This window comes from Macrobrachium rosenbergii, chromosome 34 (assembly GCF_040412425.1).
Source record: "Macrobrachium rosenbergii isolate ZJJX-2024 chromosome 34, ASM4041242v1, whole genome shotgun sequence".
NCBI lineage: Eukaryota > Metazoa > Arthropoda > Malacostraca > Decapoda > Palaemonidae > Macrobrachium > Macrobrachium rosenbergii.
Window position 1 is genome coordinate 4,574,050 of NC_089774.1, and position 23,416 is coordinate 4,597,465.

General features: G+C 36.9%; 1 protein-coding gene across 1 annotated transcript in view; it reads left to right on the plus strand.

The window, feature by feature from the left end:
- Nucleotides 1-23,416, plus strand: part of LOC136856008 (glycolipid transfer protein) — a 29,712-nt gene that overhangs the window by 1,892 nt on the left and 4,404 nt on the right. Inside the window, exons 2-5 of the mRNA XM_067133559.1 lie at nucleotides 8,604-8,872; nucleotides 18,182-18,237; nucleotides 19,704-19,822; nucleotides 20,653-20,803. Coding sequence (XP_066989660.1) covers nucleotides 8,604-8,872; nucleotides 18,182-18,237; nucleotides 19,704-19,822; nucleotides 20,653-20,803 — 595 coding nt within the window. The remainder of the gene's footprint in view (nucleotides 1-8,603; nucleotides 8,873-18,181; nucleotides 18,238-19,703; nucleotides 19,823-20,652; nucleotides 20,804-23,416) is intronic.

Here is a 23,416-nt window from a genome sequence, read left to right on the forward strand (position 1 = left end):
TAAATTGTCTTAGCTCTCTCTCTCTCTCTCTCTCTCTCTCTCTCTCTCGTTAACAATAATTATTTACGGTGTTTAAAACTTCAGTGGGAAATGTGTTATCATTACATTACAATATAGAACGTAATTATGAATTACATCGCATATACAAAATTATTATTATTATTACAAGTCTAAATAAAGAACAAACCAACGATAATAATAATAATAATAATAATAATAATAATAATAATGAATTTACCCCTGCAATGCTTATGTCATATGTCATGTGTATATGCAATTGCACGCACTTAGTCGACGTGACTGGTAAGAACCGGTTTTTTTAACGCCATCAAAGTTAGGTTTTTTTGAATGAAGAAATAAATTGCTTGACAGACCGGGCTGCTTGTTACCATGGCGTGCCACGCAATTCACTTCTGTCAATTAAGGTGTGTGTGTGTTTTTTTTTATTTTTTTTGTTTTGTTTATCCGCGTCCGTTCGTTTCGTATCAAAGTCAGTTAATGTTTTATGAATTTCTCTACGTATTTATCAAGATCGATGTATAAACAGAAGACTAGATAAAGGAAATATTATATTAATATATTAAAGTGTCTTTAAAGCGTCAAAAGTACAATTAAATACTAAGACAATGGTGGACACTGAATATAAATTGAAACATTCAACAAGCGTCTTCAGGCAAACTCAAATGCATCAACGCGCGTGGGCCATGAGGCGGAACGCAAAGCCAACACGACATTTTTTGCTGAATATTCTGTTTTCATTCTTCATGAACAAGTCTTAAGAGCAAAGAAGCCAAGGTAAATATAAAAGTGTTTGAAAAATACATTATTTTCTTGCACAAAAGCGTTTCCATGTAAACTCGAATGCGCAACAAGAATGCGCGGGAAGGCACAGAGTGCAGAGTCCAACATGACACCTTGTTTTTGCATGTCAAGAGTCCTCCCCATTATATTCAGATTCGTTTATTCTCTTTTATTTTGCTCTTCAATTCCTTTTGTGATTTTGTTACTGCTGTAAAATATCACGTTTGGATTTTGCTTTGTGGCTTTGCAATCTTGTACAAAGTCGAGTTATTATAGCCTAGACATTATATATATATATATATATATATATATATATATATATATATATATATATATATATATATATATATTATATTTTTTCACTCTTAGATCCAAGCTTTCTAGTAAAAAATGCGTCCAGTGCCTATCTAGAGCCATGAGGTGCCTAGACCCCAATGAGAATTTAGATATGACTAATCTGATAGAGCTGCCTCACGATAATCGAGTTATCTTATATTTTTATCGTTTATTTTTTCGTTACTAACAACAATGCATTGTCATTATTCTTAATCTATCGTTTATTGTTCCATTTTATGCAGTAAAATATTAGTTCATTAGACTTAAATCTTAATTTTGCCTTTTTTCCAAAACATCTTCTTCTTCTTCTTCCTCCAACGCTTCGGGACGCAGAGACGACGGCGGAACCATTTCGGGGCTTCGCAGGAGGCCCATCCATTATTCGCGCCGTTACCAAAAATACACTCCACTTGAAGGTCGCACTCGTCGATATATCAATACTCCTCCAAACTCCGTTTCTCTCAACTCCGGAGTGAATACTACTCCTTAGGCGTCTGGTTCCCTTGCTTGATTTCTCTTCTCTGTCATTACGACGTTACGTGAACCGCTCTTGACCGTTATTAGGCTAATGGCGGGCGTGTTCTATTTGCTTTTTATTTATTCTTTCTTTTTATCTATTGTTCTTTTCCCCTTTGCGTCTCTTTTGTCATCGTACTGCTAGAATTTGCTCTGAATGTCTATTTTAGTTGGCGATGCTTTTCGTGTCGGAGCGAAATTAGGGCCATTAATTTTTCAGGCGGTTTCAGAGCCTTGGGGCCAGATTTTGCGCCAAATGGTCATTATTTTTCCTCTATTGGTGTAGATTTAAAGCCATTAATTTTTTTTTATTTTTTATAAGGAAAGGTTGGTATTTCTATGCTCAACCCACTTCCATTGATCCAGTTTTGACTTTAGATGTTGTTGCTAGACTTATGCTCACTGTTTTCATTCAAATTGCAAAAATTTCAATATGTTTTTTTGTTTTTCATGTAATTGTGTGCGTGTGTGTGTGTAGGTACAAACAGCAGCCACTATACAACAAACTCCTAAACTTCTTAGTTCCATAATATTTTTGAGTAATAATTCCTTTTGAAAACCTTAGATCGAAATATATAAAAGTTTTGCAAAATCCCTTCTAAAAACCCAACCTGGCTAAACAACTTATAGGCCTAGTCATCTCCAAGATGAAACCAGCTTCGAAAACCGACAGAGTAAGACTCCACCTTTTCTTTTAGAGTAACAGGTACTCAAACGTGAGTCCGCGAGGCCAAAGTACCGTCATTATCGTTCATTACCCTCACTATTAACTCCTACTACTAATCAATGCTATGCGGCACTAGTTGTATCACGCGATGGTCTGCTTTTGACGTAGACCCTGTCGTGTCCTGGTCATGATTCTGAGTAATGGTGGCTCTGATTATTTTGACAAGAAACTGTATAAAAATTATAGGGAAAGTATCTACAGAAGTTGTACTGACATTGTTACGAGGGAACGCTCCTACAGAGAGTCAGACTGAAGGCATATTATCACGCTGAATCCTGAACAAGGAGAAGGAAGCCATATTAAAAACCGTAGACCTATATCGATGTTGACTGCAGACTATAAAAAAAAAACTGTAGTGAACTTTTTGAGCATTAGATTACCAAATATGATCACCAATATTATTTCAAAAGAACAATCTTACAATTTTGTAATGTACCTGATAGGAATGTCACTGTAATTTATTACTAAGACACTTTATAATACTAAATTGAAAATGGACTCCAGTGCGCCCACATTCTTCCAGAATTGGTCAAATATATTTGATCGAATTGACACAGGAGTTTGTTGTTGAAATATGTCAGCGGTGGAATGCATCAAAAATTCATGAAAGGAATTCCAGGATTGTACGAAAATATCCCAACCCGGATTTTGGTCAACGGATTGTTAACCGATTCTTTCTAGGTAAACAGATCGATGCTGTTGTTTGTGGTATGTTCAGAGTCTTTCTGTAGAGCAATAAAAAGTATATAACATACTATTATCGCCCCCAATCTCACCAGGTAATGACAGGGTGCTACTTCTAGAGTTTGCTGGTGATTTCAACATATTTGTATAAAAGGGTCATTGTTATTCAAATTGTTACCGGTAAATTTGAGGAAATGGAGACTAGGCCTACCGTATGGTTAAACAACAAAAGTAACTACGTAAAATGCAATTAGCCTGATTTACTTTAATTGTTAAACTAACTCTCAGAGAATTTTATAGTTAAAAATGTCGGTGAAAATATTCAAAGAATCTGATGTTTGGTTGTCATTGGACTAATGGTGCCGATAAACTTGTATCCCACACCCAATTGGGGAAATATATGGTCCCATTGTCAGATTTTAGACATACTGGGATTTTGCACTGAGAAATGATAATGTATCGGTTTCTGCATGACATTTTGCCATATGTGAGAAAGATGCAGTATGGAAGAAATCTAAATAAAACTATTCTCCTATCTATACATTTTCGTAAGAGAAATGGAAGCATAGATAGTTGGTTAAAAAAGCTATTTCAACGTAGTGTTGTATATTCATTCACCACAGATATTAAAGATGGTACATTATGACTTCAAAATAAGTAATATAACGGTAAAAAAAACATACGAACAGCCTATAGAATAGAAATATGGGCATAAGAGTAATACGTATGCATACCCTAATTCAGTTAAAGTGATTCAAAGACTTTTCAAACAAATTTGCGTCTAGTGTAAACTTCTTACGCATTCCTTGGCGCGAAGTTTTCGTAATTTATTTGAATCAGAAATATAGCAAAGACACATACATAATAATATGAAGAATGTGTCGCAAATACTATAGGTATAATTATGCAAATACAATTTTTAAAAGAAAAAATGAGAATATTCTTCCACAATCTCTTGGCTTCCGGGTCCTCTCCATGATCAGTTAAGGCTCACAGCAGACTGCTAAGGCTTCCTGGAACATTTCAATTATTCTCTTTGCTTATTATACTTTTTGCCTATTGACTGAATCTTCCGTGACACCGTTTTCCTGCCGAAGCTCTTTTTGTAGGCCACGGTTGCTAACGCTAGACCCATGCCAAGCACTTCCGGCAATCTATTCGTGGAAACTTACTCCGGTTGTTGGGTTGGTTTAGTTAAACCGGTCTTTTAACAGCATGGGCCCGTCCCCTAGGACAGCATGTAAGCATGGTGGAGTTTTAGAGGAATAAGTTGCTCTAGGAATTAGTTAGCTGTTAGGCTTAATCCATATGAATTTGTTCTCATTTAAATAATAATTGTGTAGGACTCTCAATGTCGAGAACAGGAGTAATTTTGTATAAGGTCCGCAATAATATATCAATGGTAGAATGTGAGACTTTATAAAAAATGTATAAAAAGATTTCGAACCTTATCCTAGGTTCGTCTTCATTCCAACTGAAAATGAACCCATTTATACATTTTTATAAAGTCCCGCATTCTACCATTGACGTATTATTGTGGACCTGATACAAAATAATAATAATAATAATAATAATAATAATAATAATAATAATATACGAATTATAAATGTTATCTCTCTCTCTCTCTTTCTTCGTCACCACCACTCCCTGACAACGCCGTGCAAAACTACTTAAAGTGTCATTGTCTCATTGAGCTTTCCACATGCTTAGTCATGTGAGCCGAACCACTGTAAGCCTTCTTCAAACCTTGACTTCTAACATAGGATAAGTCCAAAAATAGCTGTTAATTTTTCCTGTTTGACGGGTGTCTCTTATCTACTCCATATCCTGAACAATCGTCATATTTGACCTTTTATAGGACTAGGAAATTCTGAACGACGATCACGGTTAACAAATTGCTAGTAAGCCTTTTTGTCCAGAGCCTAGATTTTTAAATATTATGTAAAAACTATTTATTTTTTGCTTGAAAACAAGTAATTAACAACATACTTCTCCATCGTAACAGCCATTCTAGCATTCACAGCAAAATGAATCGATACAAGTTATTCATTCTGATGGGATGTCATCATACCGAGTCACTGAATACAAATTAAGCATTCTGTCATGACATACTGCTAATAAACCATTATATAAAGTTTATATAACGCTCAATGACGACATTCATTCATGGGAAGTTGGTGGTAGGATAAGAGGGCCAACACACGAACAAACAAACTCAAACACTTGTGGGTTTGACAGCTGATGCAGTCGCTCCGAGGCAATGGTGCCAGATGTATTCAGAGCGCGTTTGGCTACGTTTAGCGGAATCTTCTAATTGCTGGAAGGAAAACGTTTTTACATCTCTCTCTCTCTCTCTCTCTCTCTCTCTCTCTCTCTCTTCTCTTTTATTATTATTATTATTATTATTATTATTATTATTATTATTATTATTATTATTATTCCCGTTGGAATTCAAGAGATTCCTGAGGTTGCCGAACTTATAGTAGCTAACACCATCCACCCACTTCAACAATGGCTGCAAGCCTGCAATCTATTGCAGTTCACTAACTACCAGGTGCAAAATTCACTGCTTAGGTTAACAGAGGAGCAATATTGCTGGTAAAGTGAGGCTGGTAACCCCTGGACCACGGAGAAAGACACTGTTCTTAACGATAAATATACATACCATAAAAATGACATTGTTACAAGGTTTCTAGATGACATGTCAGAATGATTATTACAATTATTATAAGATCATCACTTAGAGGGGTCTTGTGCCACAGGCAGTGGGTCACACGAGGCCGGAGTCTCATCCGTGAGCGAGCATTAACTTGCAAATCAGCCTCTGAAGTAACATAATGTGAACACTGAACAGTACTTCGTGGAACTGACCGCTAATCGTGTAAAAGAATAATTCCCACAGCAGACCAAACTGGCAGGAGGTAGATTTGCGTTCTCAACTTCCGCATACATTTTTAAAAGGCCCTTTCCTTGGTTCTCGTTTGGTCCAACGTGAGAACTTCTTTTAAATGTCCGTAAATTTTTATGGTTTTTTAGAATACCTTTTGTCCTTCAAAATGTCGAAATAATTCTGTAATTAAATATACGGATATTATTGGTATTTTAATAATGATATTTATTGTTTTTAAATGGTTCTAAAGGGTGTTATAAGCTCACAGTTCTCAGCAAGTGGGATGAGGTTGCAAGCCTTATGTCCTTTTATACTATGGCTCTGACCCACCACAGTTGAATAGCTACCAGGTACTTAATTAACACTTTAGGTCTACAGGTTCACATTGCACTTTATAGATAAGATCCCCAAAGATGTTCTCCTTATGGGATCGAACCCTGGTTTATATTTATTATTATTAACCAGGCGAGTTTGTCTGATGGAAAAATTATATTTTCCTTTATATACATATATGTATATATGTGTATATATACATATGTAGAAATAATCAACACAGTCACAATTTCTGGCTCACATCAGGATCGAACCCAGGTCTACTCAGTTGAAAGATGAGACCACTGCCAACCAGGCCACACAAGTCATAAAAGAAGTTGGAACCTGAGTACCACTTCTTTTATGACTGTGTGGCCTGGTTGGCAGCAGTCTTGTCTTTCAATTGAAAGACCTGGGTTCGATCCTGATGTGAGTCTCAGAAATTTATTTCTGTTCTGCATGTGATTGTGTTGGTTATTTTCTCTCTCTCTCTCTCTCTCTCTCTCTCTCTCTCTCTCTCTATATATATATATATATATATATATATATATATATATATATATATATATATATATATATATATATATATATATATATATATATATATATATATATATATATATATATAATGTATATATATATATGTATATATATATGTATACATCACCAAACAAACAACGTATATAAATTCATAGCAAAAAAAAAGAAGTCCATCTCACAAACAACAAACAAAAAACAACCATGAAACAAACAGACGAATAAAAGCTCTGCAATAAAAAAAATAAAAAAAAAACAACAACAAAACAATTGAAACAACGCAAAGGAACGTTGTTCTCGATGTTCTCGCATTCCTTGACTTTCGGAAATTCCCGGCCCTACTTTTCATTGCACGTTTCCTATATATATATATATATATATATATATTTATATATATATATATATATATATATATATATATATATATATATATATATATATATATATATATGGTTTTATCATAATTATTATATATATTATCATATATATTTATATATATATATAAAATCATTGACCATAAGTCCATAATTCTTTAATTTCTCGTTTAACTATCCTTCTACATAATATACAGTTACTTGACTTGGCCTGAATTAGTTGCTTGGCCTTATAATTTTCTCTAATCTATTCGTTCTTAACATGAATCGTGTATGTGTATAAGTATGTGTATATATATACACACATGAGTGTATATGTTCATATAATGTATGTAGTATGCATGTACACATGTTGCCGAGTAGTCTGACATTCATATATGAAAAACACCTCAAGTTCAATATATGATAAAATGAAGGTATTGCAACACTAAGTATGTCGCACAAACTGGATTGCTCTTGAGCATTAGAATTATGAACATCAGCTTGCACAACAGATTGATTGATTGATTTAAGGCTACTAAAACTGGCGTCGCAAATGATGGCGAGATCTTATGATTTAAGTATGGATTTTAGCATTTTAAAATTCACTCGTTTAGCCAAATTAAATTCGCCATACTTAGTATGAAACGGATAACTGGAAATTTGTTATATTGTCAAATATGGTCATCATTTTGGGTTGAATGAAAGGGTTAATTATATTTCTTTTACTCTTCTAAAAAAACTAAGCGTGTGTATTATTGAAAACATCAACAATGAGTAAAGATAAAGATTTTACTGAATATGGTAAACAACTGGAATTTGATTATATTTGTATAAAACATTTTATAATTGGATTACTTCATTGTAAATTTTAAAAAATCAAGAATGGTTATTTGAAGATAAAAATTATTATCAAGTTAAAATCTTGTGTTTTTACTGAACTTGAATATGTGTATTTACGATTCTTTAAATATGCAAATATATTGAGTGGACGTGATTCCATTTTTAGTTTCCTAATTAAAGGCACTAATATGGTTACACCTATTAAGTACTCAAAAACACTTGGCTAAGTAGTTTATAATTATAGGTTCTATAATTATAGTTTTGCCAATGAATTTTTGTCACCCTTGACAAGAATTCGCCCGTCCTGGTAATAATAATAATAATAATAATAATAATAATAATAATAATAATAATAATAATAATAATAATAATAATAATAATAATACATTTGTAAACATACACAAATTTATCCTAAGTTAAAGACGAGTCAACAGTCATGGTCATCGAATAATAATAATAATAATAATAATAATAATAATAATAATAATAATAATAATAATAATAATAATGACAAAGCTACGAGTATTCATGCTACCTTTAGCAAGTCTCCTCAAGCGAGATTTGGCAACACCGCGCGTTCCATCGACCCTCCCCTCCCCACCAGGGCAACAGGGACCCGCTCGTCCCTCCCACCGTCAGTCGAAGGTAAACAACTGCCGAAGTCACAAGTGGGGGAAATATGTCGTCGTCGTCGTCGTCTCCTGTGGGCGAGGGAGACTCTCCTCTTCCTCCTCCTCCTCTCTCCTCCTGCAGGAGGAGAATCGCTGCCGAATTTCTTCACGGACCTGACCACGTTCCCCGCCGTGACGGAGGAGGGCAAGGTGGACACGACCCAGTTTTTGGAGGCCGCTAAGGCCTTCATTCAGATCTATGGTGAGTCTTCGCGAGGTATTTTTGGGGGGTATGTTTTTATTACTTTGTCGTTTCGATTTGGCGGGCAGCTAGCTAGTTTTGGGGGGTCTCTGCCCCCCTTCCGCTAAACGACGAAATCGGCTGGGGTCCTTTAAATTAAGGTGGTTTTTATGGGCGCCGTTTATTAGATGGAATTCTGTTTTGACGGAAAATATATATATTTTTTTTGCATATTTATGTATTTATTTATTCATGTGTTTATGTATTGATTCATGTATTTATTTATTTATGTAATTTATTTATTTCGTTATGGTCATAGTCAAAGCTATCCCAAGAGAATGATAAAAGTCGTGGAAATTCATCGTGTGTTTCCAGCACGTTTTATGTGATATAATAAAATGTGCTGAATTTTTATTGTTTGTGGTGGAGACGGGGTTAGTAGGTTACGTCGAATGTACTGAAGTACAGCTGTAATGTGACCTTAAGCTGACCTCATTAGCTTAGCTAGGTTGTATTATTATTATTATTATTGAAAGAGAAACCCACAAGATTCTTGTGTATAACTTTACTGATAAATATTTACATATGTAAATATTTATCAGTAAACAAGTTATACAAGTTTTACACAAGAATCTTGTGGGTTGCTCTTTCCATCTTCAGAAGTTTTTGTTTGGTTTATTATTATTATTATTATTATTATTATTATTATTATTATTATTATTATTATTATTATTATTCAGAAGAGACTTGAGATTCAAACTTCTAAAAGAATGTGGTGTTCATTTGAAAGGATTTGGGTGACCTATCTTCTTCTGCTATTCCCTCTAAAGAGCTCATCACTGTTGAGTCTATGTAAAATGTCATCTTGCCTGTGAACATAAGGATTTCTGAATTATTGGTCATAGGATGTACTACCCACACACTACCTCCTGTCTCAACCATGTATTCCGCTGTAGCCAAGTGGTTGGGAATGAGACTGGATGGAAGACAAAAATACTTTGACAAAGATAAGCACGTGTCTTTTTCCGCATCCACCTCATAGTCGAGCTCTTCCTCCACGTGGTTTGTCTTCTGCCTTTGTACTGTTGTAAGATGAGAATAAATTGTTTCGGAAGCCATATCGTGAAGTTCCGCTGGTCTTTGTACGAGTGCCTTTCTTATTGAAAGGTTGGCAGTGAGGTAATACTGCAGAATGGTTTTATGTATATGTTCTGCTTGTGGATGATGGGTGTCTGGGGTGGGGGCAGATCCCCTTGATAAGGTTGATGGTATCTTGGATGGGGTCAGAGCCCCCTTGGTAATGTTAGGGCACAGCACCTTAGGATAAGTAAGATTAAGGGAAGGTTAGATTAGGATGCATCCTAATTGGATTATGTCTGTAATCAGCTGTTAGGGAATCACTCTACTAAATACTCTCTCAAAAATATTAAAAGGGCGTACAGTATATAAATAGATAGCCATTAACAATTTTTTCTCTTCTAAAATTGTGATTCCAGGCTCATAAGTTATTGACAGGTTTCATTATATCAATTTATCCTCAGTACAGCACATACTTGATCAACCTCAGTTTAGTTGCCCTCATTAACTGTTGATGAAATTTGTGAAGTACCAGTTTGCAAAAGTGTTAATTTGCATACTGTATTTACAGATGTTCAGTTATTTCTGATAAGTTCAAGTACAGTATTCAGTATGAAATTGCTAAGCTATTCAATTATGCCCCCAAGGATGTCACAAATTTGTAAATGGCATATAATTTGCATGTTTAGTTACTCATCTAGTACTGACCAGACTCATTGTTGTACTACTTTCCCAGTTGGAAGGTTTGCAGTGTAACTAACACTTCATGAAGAACTTGGGATATGTAGTGTCTGAAATTAAGTTTTTTTTTTAGAATTTGTAGTTTGCTTTGTACAGAGAATATTCCACACAGTGGCTTGATCCCTTCTGCAGAGATATAACAAAGAAGGGTAGCTTTTTCTTTGTTGTTACGAGAGTACTAAGCAGCATCTTGTATGTAGGAATATTCCTGAGCATGAGGTGGAATTAGCCATTGAAACTTTGCAAAAAGGTTAAGTGTTTGTAGGCGGGGGAACCCCTCCACTAACCAGAATGTCATCAGACACTTTTTCTTCGGCTGCTGTCATGCTGAAGTGTTGGCGCCTCTTCATCAATACTGCCAGATACAAGGTGGTTTGCATGGCACCTCATCATCAATCCTGCCTGATACAAGGTGGTTTGCAAGAATACCTTTTCCCTGTGGTGTCGTGATCCATTCGAATGGGCTCACTGCTCGGCCAGAAAAGAGGGTAGTCGTACAGCTTGGGAAGGACTCGGAAGTTTTAAGTGTCAGACCATTCATGGCATTTTGGTTTGACAGATAATCTGGTTTGGTAACTAGAAACTCCAGGCCACCTTTCCTTGTACAGGGTGGAGATAGTGCCATCAGTGCACTGCATGTGGTACACTGTAGGCATTACTTAAGGTTCTTTTTATCGTCCCTTCAGCCTTTTACTGTACCTCCTTTCATGTTCTCTTTCTTCCAGGTTACTTTCCACCCTCTCCTAACAGTTGTTTCATAGTGCAACTGCGAGGTTTTCTTCCTGTTACACCATTAAAAATTTTCTGCTATCAGTTTCCCTTTCAGCACTGAATGACCTTATAGGTCCCAGCACTTGGCCTATGGCCAAAATTTTATATTTCATTCCATTCCAGACCACCTTTACCTCATTCTACCAGATGTTGACAGATGTTGTCTCCTGAAGTCTTTTGGTGGCTGCCGTTTCCTTCAGGGCATTCATTTGGCATTTGGAGGGTATAAGTCTAGTGATTGAATGGTTGAGTCACTGTCTCCCTCTCTCCCTTCTCTTTGAGGCAGCAGCCAGATTAAATACTTGCTGAACTGGCCCAGTTACAGTTAATGAGCCACATAATTGAGCATCCTGTCTTAAAACTTGAGCGTGTCATGAGCAGCTTCTTCCTCTTCCCCTTTTTAACAAGCTGGGTGGGTTTGGTAGAGCTGTGATCTGGACTGATCAATTACATTGACCAGATCTTAGCTGCCTTCTGACTTGTCACCCCTCATAAGGTGACGCCTGGTTCTTCAAGATTTTTCTGTTTGCACAGGGCTCTGTTGATATGGCATCCTGAGACATGAACAGGAGCATGACATTTCCAGGCAGGGGTTCAACTTACCAGTCAATTGAGATTACTGTACCTTTCCACCTACTGTGAGGAGTCAGTGTTCTTAAAATGTGATGGTTGGTATTCCCATGGGAACAGATCAGATTTTTTTATCTAGGGAAAAAATGTCTGTTGGCTCACCTAATACCACCTAACTACTGTGCTACCAAGGTTCAGCAACTGATTCTAGCTCATGCTGAGGAATACAGTACTCCTAAATAAAATGTTTAGGCTTGTAGCCCATGAAAAATACAAATAAAACTTAAAAATTTTTGACTTTTGCTGACTTGAATTATCACTGAGTGTTCTTTGCTGCTGACATCCAGCCCTTGGCTGTATTTGGTTTTCTGTCTTTACCTTTCATCCATTTCCTCTAAGGATGATTATCAGCTCCTGAAGTGGTATGAGATGGTCTAACTGCACTACAGTATCTTAAAGTATAGTGTCGTGGTTTTCTCTGCATCTTTTCCCACTTCTGTGTGGTCTGACAGCTTTCCTCCACTGGCTTGGTCCAAGTTTCTGACAGTTGTTTGTCTCTGAGACCTTTTTGACAGCATCCATCCACCTTCACTTTGGTCTGCCTCTCGTTCATCCACCAGGCACCTCCATCTGCATCACCCTCCTTCCTTCATATGTCTCATTCCTTCTCATCACATGGCCGTACCACTGCAGTCTTCTTTTCAGGGCCATCTTTATTTTTCAGGGCCATCTTTATTTGGGTAGAGCTTTAGTAGCATGCTGTTGGCCCAGTGTCGACTCCCGACCGGCCAGTGAAGAATTAGAGGGATTTATTTCTGGTGATAGAGTTCATTTTTATTCATTCTGCAATAAGCTCTTAATCAGCCAGTCCATTCTTTTATTTTGTCCATTTTGTTACTGCACACATCCATCTAAGCATTTTCGTATCTGCTGCATCCAATTTCTTCTCATGCACACACTTTACTGGTCACATTTCAGCTCCATATTTCAAAGCTGGTCTCACTACTATTTTATACACTCTTCCTTTAACCTTTTGTTGATTCTGCGGTCACATAAGACACCTGACGTCTTTTTCCAATTTTTCCATCCAGCCTGCATGAAGTATAGTGTAAGTGCCATGTATTCCCTGAATATTAAATTGTTGTTCATTTTGAAATTAAAACTTATAATTGCTTGGTTTTAAGTTCTCCACAATCTTAAGGTTCCCCCGAACCCCCACCCCACCTCACACTGCGCAGTAACTGATTGTGATACAGAGCCTGTGTTGTTCATCACCCTTGGGGGGATGCGATTTCCCGACATCTGAATAGAATGCCAAGACTCTTAACTGCTAGTATTCTATTGTAAACTTGTATTCCTTCACAATTACAAACCTTCATTCTTTACGTAGGCTAAATCTCTATGTAAAGAATTCAGGATTGTATGTTAGGAAAAATAGAAATTAATTTAATTTGCTATTTGTTCCCACTCAGATACAAACCTCCTGTACTTTACGTAGGACCTTAGCTTGTATGTAAAGAACTTCAGGTTTGTATGTCAGGGATCATACAAGTTAATTTTAAAATTTGATACATTTGTGATTTTCTCCCTCAATATTTCCGTGTGGTCATTATATTTAGATGAAGCTTGCTTTGGAAGTTAGTGGTCTTTTAAGCTTGCTCCTGAGGAATATACTTATTTTAACCAGTAATAAAAGTAACATGGTATATCGGATGGTTTAGTCATCTTAGTGCTGTAAGCATATCCCAGCCAAGTTTCTTTAATAGATAATGTTATACTTGATAGAGACTAGCAGATAAGGAGGGAAATGATAAAAAATCGAGTGTCGGCTGATTACTGAATTGTAAAGGTCGTCGGATCCATCTCTCCCTCTCTGCCCTGGGGATGGGCCATTACTAGACACTACCCCCACCCCTGGAGGTGTGGGCCCAATCGACAGACATCTCTCAGTAATCTAAGACTTGCTTTTACCACTCGTAGTCATTCTTCATCAGAGTTAAACTTTTAGCGTACAGTATACAGTGCTTACAGTCACACTCCTTGTCATCTATTTTTCATTGAGCAGCACTTGGCCCTATGCCCATCAGGGCATTGGTAGCCATGTGTGGCATACTTTAAGGTCATTCATTCCTTTAGTCTTGTATCATGGCTACGTGGCTTCTTTGATTTGTCCTGTTTTCATTAACCTAATTTCTACTCGATACTGATTAATAAAGTACAGTGTGTGTTTATTTTAGTATATTGTAATATCTCAAGGGCCAAGACGTAATGTTTCAGCCTCTCATTATGGTACAGGTATTGCCATTTTGATGGTACAGTATTACAGTACCTGCTATTGAAAACGATGCGTCACCCATTAACAGAAGACATGAAGAATTAAGGAGGGACATAAATTTATCTCAAGCTTTAATCCTGTAGGGGGATAGTACTGTCTGTGGCATTACTGAAGGTTCTTTGCATAGTCCTTTTGGCCCCAAGCTGCAACCCCTTTCATTCCTCTTATCTTACCTTCGTTCATATTCTTCCATATTCTTCCATCTTACTTTCCACCGTCACCTAACAGTTGTTTCATAGAGCAACTGTGAGGTTGACCTCCCATTTCCATAAGCCTTAATATTATTATATACTGAATATGAAGAAAGGGTCCATCATATTGTTGGATCATGGCCAGTGGTTTGACTTTTAAATGACACTTTGAAGTGATTTGAAGGAGATGTCCATTTATAGATTACTGTACACGGACACAACTCGATAGGAAGATTACAGACACCACTCAGTAGGAACATTTTAAAGTTAACAGATTTCACCCGCAAGTTTGGTTTCTTTCAGTTGAGTTCTTTTGAGCCAAATTTTTGTAAGTAAATCCAAATACATCATGGGAATTTGTGGTAGGCAAGTTAAATTTGACGATCCTTTCTCTGGTTTGATATAATTTATATTTCGGTAATTTTCAATAGCGTATTATTAAGATACAAACTGAACACACATTCATATAAAACAAACCTAAGAAGTCAACTTGCAAAGCAAAATCCTCCACGGAGGAGAACACCCATTATTGCAATGAGAAAATGGAAGAAATGAGTACTATGTTGGCAAATCAGCAGAGATGATATAAGTGTATATAATCAAGAGCACTCATTGACTGCACCCTTCTGCCAAGCTTCCTGGTCCTTTTTTTTCAGACTTGGTCTCTCCCAAAATCACGTCACTTGTTGCAAGTCATGCAGCCTATCTTTGGTAAAATTTTTCAAGTCAGTGGCCGCTGTGGGCTTGTTCCATATGAATGGGGGTTTATCTTCTGAATAATAATAATATAATAATATAATAATATAATAATAATAATAATAATAATAATAATTATGCTTCATCGCTTGAGTGTTAACTGCCCTCTACTTTTCTTTGTCGATAAAGTTGACCTTAAATTAATGTATCCCAACCTGACCACCTAATCTAGGACATAACTTCCTACTTTACACAACTGCCTACAACCAAAGATTAACTGGGGATCTGCATTTGTGGCTATTTAGGAAAATTTTTTGTAGATGGTCGAAGATATTGCCAGCATGGAAACTTTTGAGTAGAGCCCTTAAGATATGAAATTGAGCGTATGAATTCAGTGGTGTTATTTCAGTTGAATTACATTACATTCATGTGTGAATTCTTGCAGGGGATGCATTTATGCTTTTGGCAAGCTGTGGAAATTTTGAAACTTGTCGTGATAGAATATTTACAAAGGTTGAGGGGGTGAGTAAGGATTTCAGATGCTGTACAGCATATTCCTAGACTGTCTTGATATTTTCATTGCCAAAACACGATCTATGAGCTTGCATCTTTTCAATTCAGTGCATGAGAGAGAGAGAGAGAGAGAGAGAGAGAGAGAGAGAGAGAGAGAGAGAGAGAGAGAGAGAGAGAGAGCGCATGGCACAGGCATTAATGAACACACCTCTGCATACATTATGGCAGAGTTCGTCTTTCTGCTTCAAACCAGAGTGATGTAGACCCTGCAAGTTAATGAGGGAATTGATTTATGAAGTGCGCCTTAGTACACAAATGGAACCCTTCACAGAATTAATTTGACTGGAACAAGAAAAATTATTTTAAAGAATCCTGCAAAATACTAGAGAATCATGAAGTAATCAACATTATTTAAAGGCAAATTAAAGTGCTGGACTATAGAAATGAATCTTGCTAAACCAAAAAATATTCAGGACAATCCTATCACCTTTTGAGATTATTTTCATTGAATCTGGGCTCCAGCAATTGGTGCCTATGTCTCTGTGAAGGCAGGATCCTTGAATGTTTTTGAGTGCTAATATGAGGCAAAGATAGCAGGTGTTTGTATGCAAGGTCATCAGTTGATGTATTCTTCCCTAGGAGACTGTCAGTTTTATCTGTCTTTGTGTCTGTGAAAACAGACACTGATGTATTTAAAAAGTGTACTCGTTATGTCTACTGTCTGCCTCGTTCAGTACGTCAGTAAAAGTTAGTGGGTTTTATTGTAGACAGTTCTGTTGTTAGTAAGATCCCAGTACCTTTAAATTATTAAGGCTAAAATTTAAAATGTTATTAGTATGTTTTTACTAATAAGATTTCTAAAATCTCAAAACCCAAAGGGTAGGAAATGAAAATTTATAGGATATACAGTATATCCAGTTACATTGCAGATTATTGAGGGTCATTTGGAGAATTTTGGCCTAAATAATGTAAGTCATACCACTTAAAATAAGATTCAATAGTCGGAACTCTTGATAAAACATCACTAGTATTCATTATAGACATGACAGTACATTACAGTACAATTACTCGTATTTCTGTAAAGAAAATACTTTACGTAACTTGTTCGATTATTCGGAACATAACTTGTTCGATTATTCAGTTCCTCGTTGGGCGAGTGGGTTCCGTTCTCAGCTAGCACTCTGCTTCAGTGTACTCTCCGACCGGCCAATGAAGAATTAGAGGAATTTATTTCTGGTGATAGAAATTCATTCCTCGTCATATTGTGGTTCGGATTCCTCAATAAGCTGTAGGTCCCGTTGCTAGGTAACCAGTTGGTTCTGAGCCACGTAACATGAATCTAATCCTTCGGGCCAGCCCTAGAAGAGCTGTTAATCAGCTCAGTGGTCTGGTTAAGCTAAGGTATACTTATTTGTTCGATTATTCATTCCATGTTGCTCTTCCCCAAGATGCATTTAAATCTAGGTAATGAGCATGAGATACCCTTTCTGGCGTGAATAATAGTGGTGTGCTTAGCTCTCTAAGGAGTTGCAACCACACTTAGTAAAGAATCCACATTATTTCCCGATTAGGAAATTTGAACGCCAGGTTATTCACTTTGGTAAATCTCCCCGTAGGGAGGTGATATGAGGTACACTGTAGGCATTACTTGAGGTTCTTTTGCAGCGTCCCTCCAGCCCCTAGCTGCAACCTCTTTCACTCCTTTGTCTTTACATCCTTTCATATTCTCTCTCTTCCATATGACTTTCCACCCTCTCTAACAATAGCTTCAAAGAGCAACTGCTTTGAGGTTTTCCTCCTGTTACACCTTTCGAACCTCCTTGCTGTCAGTTTCCCTTTCAGTGCTGAATGATCTCGCAGACCCCAGCGCTTGGCCTTTGGCCTAAAATCTCTATTCCAATTCTATATGTACTTTGGGAAATTTGGTACGCATTGAAACTGACATTGCTACCTACTATCTGTACTTAATGATGGTAATGTGTCATGTCTTTTGTCAGCACAAAGTGCTTCCTGTGGAGTTGTGTGACCTTTGGATATAGGATATTTTTGGTTGTGTTCATCAGCTTTTGATCAGGATGTGATAGAGGAAAGTGAAGAGTACTGTGTCGTGTTACTTGTGCTTATAAAAACACTGAATATTCATTACTATTTCTGAATTCTGTTCTCAAGGGGGTACTGCCTTCACATAGTAATCGCAGTTGTTTCTTATCTCGGGTTTGTTATTTAACTTTCTTATCAGTTTTTTTCAAGTGATTTCTGGTTTTTCCTAAGAAATTCCTGGTCTTTGTAGTCATTAGAATTGAAGGCATATTCATTCTTGGCTTTTTTTTTTTTTTACTGATTTTATATTTTTATACTGAATTTCTGATTGTCATAGTTGAAGGAATCTAATTGTATCCCATATTGTATTCTGGAAAAATTCTCTTTTTCTTTCAGATCTCCTTGGGGCAGCATTCTACGTTGTGAAGAAAGACATGTCGGGTAATATTGAGGTGAGTGCTTTGAGTCGTGGAAGTGGGAAGCTGGTAAAGCTTTAATTCATACTTGCATGTTCCCCATAGGAGAGTAATGCCATCAGTGTTCCTCATGCGATGCACTGTAGCCATTACATAAGGCTCTAAGCAGCATCCCGTTGGCCCCTAGCTGCAACCTCTTTCGCTCCTTTTTCTGTACCTCCTTTCATATTCTCTTTCTTCCATCTGACCTTCCACCCTCTCTGACAGTTGTTTAATGATGCAACTGCGAGGTTTTCCTCCTGTTACACCTTTCAAACATTTTTTCCTCTTAATTTCCCTTTTAGCGCTCAGTGACTGCACAGGTTCCAGCGTAAATTTTATCTTTCATTTCCATACTTGCATGGTATCACAGGATTAGTCTTTGTCGGGGGCGGGGGAGGGGGGATTCGCAATGGCATGCATAATGGAGTGCTTAGTACCCTATCTGCATTACTTTCTGCTTTTGACTTTTCATTCATTTCCTTCGGTTGCCTCCTACCAAGCGTGCCAACTTGTTTAACCTTTGCCATGCTCGAATGATTGCCTCTCGTTTAAGAACAAGTCCTAAAAGAGGAACCAGGTCCATTCCCTTATAAAACCACTGGCTGCCAGTCACTGGGCCCATCTTGACTTCAATTGTCGTGGAAGTTGAGACAATTTTTTTTGCAGAATTCTGCTAAACCAAGAACCAGTAAAAATAATTATGAAAGCAATACGAGTGATTCTCACAGCAGTATTAAAGTGAGCAAGTTTGATTTTAGTTTACATTGACAAGTAAAGTAGAATACTGTAGTAATAATTTGATTGTAGGACTTGAGAAGTATCATAATGTAAAGTTGTTTCATTTTCAGGGTATACTGTACTGTGTATTACTGGAGATTAAGGCCAGTGATTTAAACAACCCAGTCTTTCGTAAGGTTTATTGCTGCTTGTGTTGTCAGGGATATTATTGGGTCTCAAGGTAGGTTTCATTATGTTTTCATATTTGATATTGCATCAGGTGGATCATTGAGTTACCCCTGGTAGAAATATATTATGGGAAACTTTTAAGTCTACTACCAATATTTAATCTTTTATTTTAGTAAATCGGAAATTAGTGGTAGTGTATTATTTTTATTCTGAGAGATACTGCAGTACTTTTTACGTCAACTGGTCAAGAAAGTTACAAGTCTCACATGGTGCACTGTAGGCATTACTTAAGGTTCTTTGCAGCGTCCCTTCGGGCCCTAGCTGCGACCCATTTCATTCCACTCGCTGTATCCCCATTCACCTTCCATCTTACTTTCCACCCTCTCCTAACAGTTGTTTCATAGTGTGTGAGATTTTCCTCCTGTTACACCTTTCAAGCCACAGTTTCGATTTCAGAGCCGAGTGACCTCCTTTTAGCCTAAATTTTATATATTCCAGCAAGTCTCACCGACACTTCTCTTTTCAGAAAGTCTCACCGACACTTCTCTTTTCAGAAATTGTACAAAACATATAATAAGTCTCCGGAGAAGTATAAATACTTGAACGATCTCATAAGCGAAGAGAAGGACGACCCATCCGTCTTCGCAGTGGATGCGCTCTTGTGGCTGAAAAGGTGAGGAGTGTCCGCTGTTTCAGGATGTCTGTTGTAAAGATTGTTGGTCGCAGATGCTAACTTTATTCATTAGATGGAATTCGGTGTTTGATTTGATTTCTTTATAGTAATTGATTCTTTAGCTGTTACATATGTATTCAGCGACAAAATATAATGATTGATTCTGTAGATCATAGATGTATTGGCTAGGCAAAACTTATTATTGTACTTTACCACTACTATATTTACCGTTATATGTGAAGATGATGAAGTATTACAACTCAGATTAATGAGCCTAAGGTATAATTGAGTCATTCTCTTCTTATTGTATGTTCCCGTAGGGAAGCAGTGCGTAAGGCGGTGTTGCTATCATTGTAATATAATCTGCAATAAAAGATCTTTGCATTCCATTTGAAGTCTGGCCTAATCTCTTCTGCTATGGGCATGTCACACAAAGCTGTCAGAGTACTTTAACTTTACCTCACTCCCATATCACTTCTTGTTTAAGAACAAGGCGTTATACTTTGAATCAGATCCAAAGGCTTTGTTCTTAAGTGAAAACAGAAGCAAGAGAGAGTTAAAGTAGTCTTGACTGTTAAGTCAGAAGAAACCATAAGGAACAATTGAAGTAAGCAATACAATTGGCAGCCCAAGAATGGAAGTGACAAAAAATCTCGAGCACCATTGAAAGTATTCTGCATTGGGCTTTCTGCAAGAAGTATTCCCTACGGGAAATAAAATAACCACTATTCTTACTGCTTGAATTGAGTAAAATGAATTTATAAAGTGAGTTTGCTTTCTCACATATACTTAGGAATATCTCATTTAATGTAATTTCTGTTTTTTCCTAGGGCATTGCAATTCACCATTTTCTTCATTAACGGAATCTGTGATGAGTACAAGAAGGGTACGGACTTTGAACGACTGGACCAAATTGCTACGGATGCGTATAACACTACTTTGAAGAAATACCACATGTGGCTTGTACAAAATGTATTTAAGGTAAGAAGTTTCTTATAAAACGAGTCCTCCATCACTTGATCTAGCAGGTGGTGGTGTTTACATCTTTGCAGAACACCAAAAAATATATCTGCCTCTTAAAGAAATTAACTTTTCCGTTTTAATTTAAATTCTGGTTCATTTCTAATCTAAAACTAACTTTAAAATGAAATTAGATAATTGAAAATAATTGAATACTGGCAGTGGGTCATGATTTAAATAGACCACATATACAAAAAAATCATGGAATTAAAAAACACTATTAAACTCCCTAGCAGTTTGTTTAGTATCCCATAAAACTTAAGATTCCTAGAGTTCAAGGAAGGATCCAAAGATTCCTAGAGCGAGTTCAAGGAAGGATCCAGTGTGAAGAAATTCCTTGAGAGAGCAGAAAGCTCGTGAGGTGAAGAAGAAAAGCGTTTGTATGTCTGCTACCATAAGTGGTAGTTACTGAAACGTGGGATGTCTTTATTCACGTAGTGAAGAATTCAATTAGTTGTGTGATTTCCAAGCTTGGGCAAGCAGCATATTGAGCCTCTGGTCAGATATTGGCAATATTTGGAAGGATGCCCCAAGAGTGGCTCCAAAAGGCCTTGCTGGTCTCCTCGCCATCCCATGAAGGCAAAAGATCTAATGGAGAAAAATCTTTAGGTTTGGGATGCAACAGAAGTCACCATCCTTCTGGTAGGGGACAACAGTCAGATTAGTTTTCTGAAGACTGAATATGATTTTTTTTACATCAGGGTGATTTCATCTGAGGAAGACAGTCGTCTCTGAAGTGTGTTGAATTGGCAGCATTAAGTACTAACAATAAAATTAGTGTGGATGTTAGTATCCCACAAACATTCCAGGGCTGGTCTTGCCCCACAGAATACATTATCTGCCATTTTCAAGGGATACCAATCAAAGCAGCTGGGAGCCCCCATCAGTTTATTCTTCATGCTTGGAGAGGTAACATCTTAAAAAAGTTAGGGAAAGAATTTTATGATATATCCTTCCTGTACAGGTTGGGATTAATGGTTTCTGAAAAGAAACTGTATTCTAAAATATATTACATGAATTGTTTATCAAACTACCGAAGAACACTTCTAGACTTGGACGTCATCTTACCTTTAGGCTTCCTTTGTAGTGTGGATGACATTTGAGTGAGATTGAAATCCATAAGTAAGCCTCAATAATAAATAAAGGGGAGACTAGCGTCTGTTAATAGGCTTGAAGAATCCCATTGGAAATGAAGACTCGTTCAAGGAGTCTTTCAGCTATCTAATGATTTCAGTATGTGTGACTCTCCCCAAGTTCGAAACAATGAATGGTCAACAAAAATAGGCTCAGGAAAAAAATGGATTTCTTATTTGGTTCCGCACCATTCTTGTCCCCTTCATTAAAAAAAAAAAAAAATTATACAAGTCTTTTTGATAGTTATTTGTGTACTGTGCCCACATTTCCATCCAATTGCTGATGGTCGTAAAGACTGGTGCTTTACCTAATGCTAATTACAAGTTTTTATTTTTCCATGGCTTTGATTTGTTTGTCATGTTGGTCTGAAGTAATCCAGAGTCCACATGAGACCTCTTATTTATGTGCTATGTTCAGGCAAGGGTCTGTGTAGGCATGTGTACAGTTTAATCTAAACCAACCATTAGTTGCTCACATTTCCTTAGTTTTTCCTTTGCCTCCAGTTTTCAGGAATCCGGTATGTTGTGGCTTATAATTTAAGCTATCTGTTTATCTAGTTCATTTCCCTTAGTTTTATACATAGCCACAGCTTCTGTGGTACATGTGCTTTGTCTTCAGACATTGTACCAAAGAACTGTTAGCACAAGTAGGGTAAGGTTTCCAGTGAAAAGTGGATTTTCAGCTCAAATTACGATTTGGCTTTTGGGAGATTCATACATCTTCCTTGCCTAGCACACAAGTTTTGCCTCTCATAAACCTTGTGTCTAAAACCACCTTATCTATATTTTATCAGATATGTTTACGTTGTAAAACCTCCTTATCGGTACTTTATCAGTTGTATCTTTTCTTCATCCCTGAAATCTAAATGCCAGGTCCTGTGATGGGGTTAGGTGAGAACCCAGAGTTCCTGTTAGCCGTTACTGCAAGATGATTTGAGTGCCAGCTACCCAAATGCTCTTTAAAACTGTTATAAATTCCTTTAAGGTATCAATTATCCCGGTACAAGATGAATCAAATTGATTTTTTTGAAGCTGGTTGGTTTATTTTTGTATGAATGGTATCATTCATAACTTAATTTATACATTTTCATACATTCTCATTGATAGTTTGAGGTTGAAAATGTGAGGAGGTGGTGATTAGCAAACTTAATAAAACTCAATAAAGTCCACAGGCTGTGAGATTGATAACATCATCATCATGAACGTTTTTACAACAGCTTTTCCTTTTGTGTGGTGAGACACAAAATGAGTTCACTTCACGCCCCTCTCTTCTGTGCATTTTAAATCTGAAAATCCATCAGGCCTGGGTATGCGTGTGTTCTTGCCATGATTTCCAGGGCCCTCTTACAGTTCTGTGTCCTAATTCCATATTTTCTGCTTTTCTGACCACCTGTTCTCCATTCCTTTGTGTCACATGTCCAAACCATTATTCTAGCTGTCT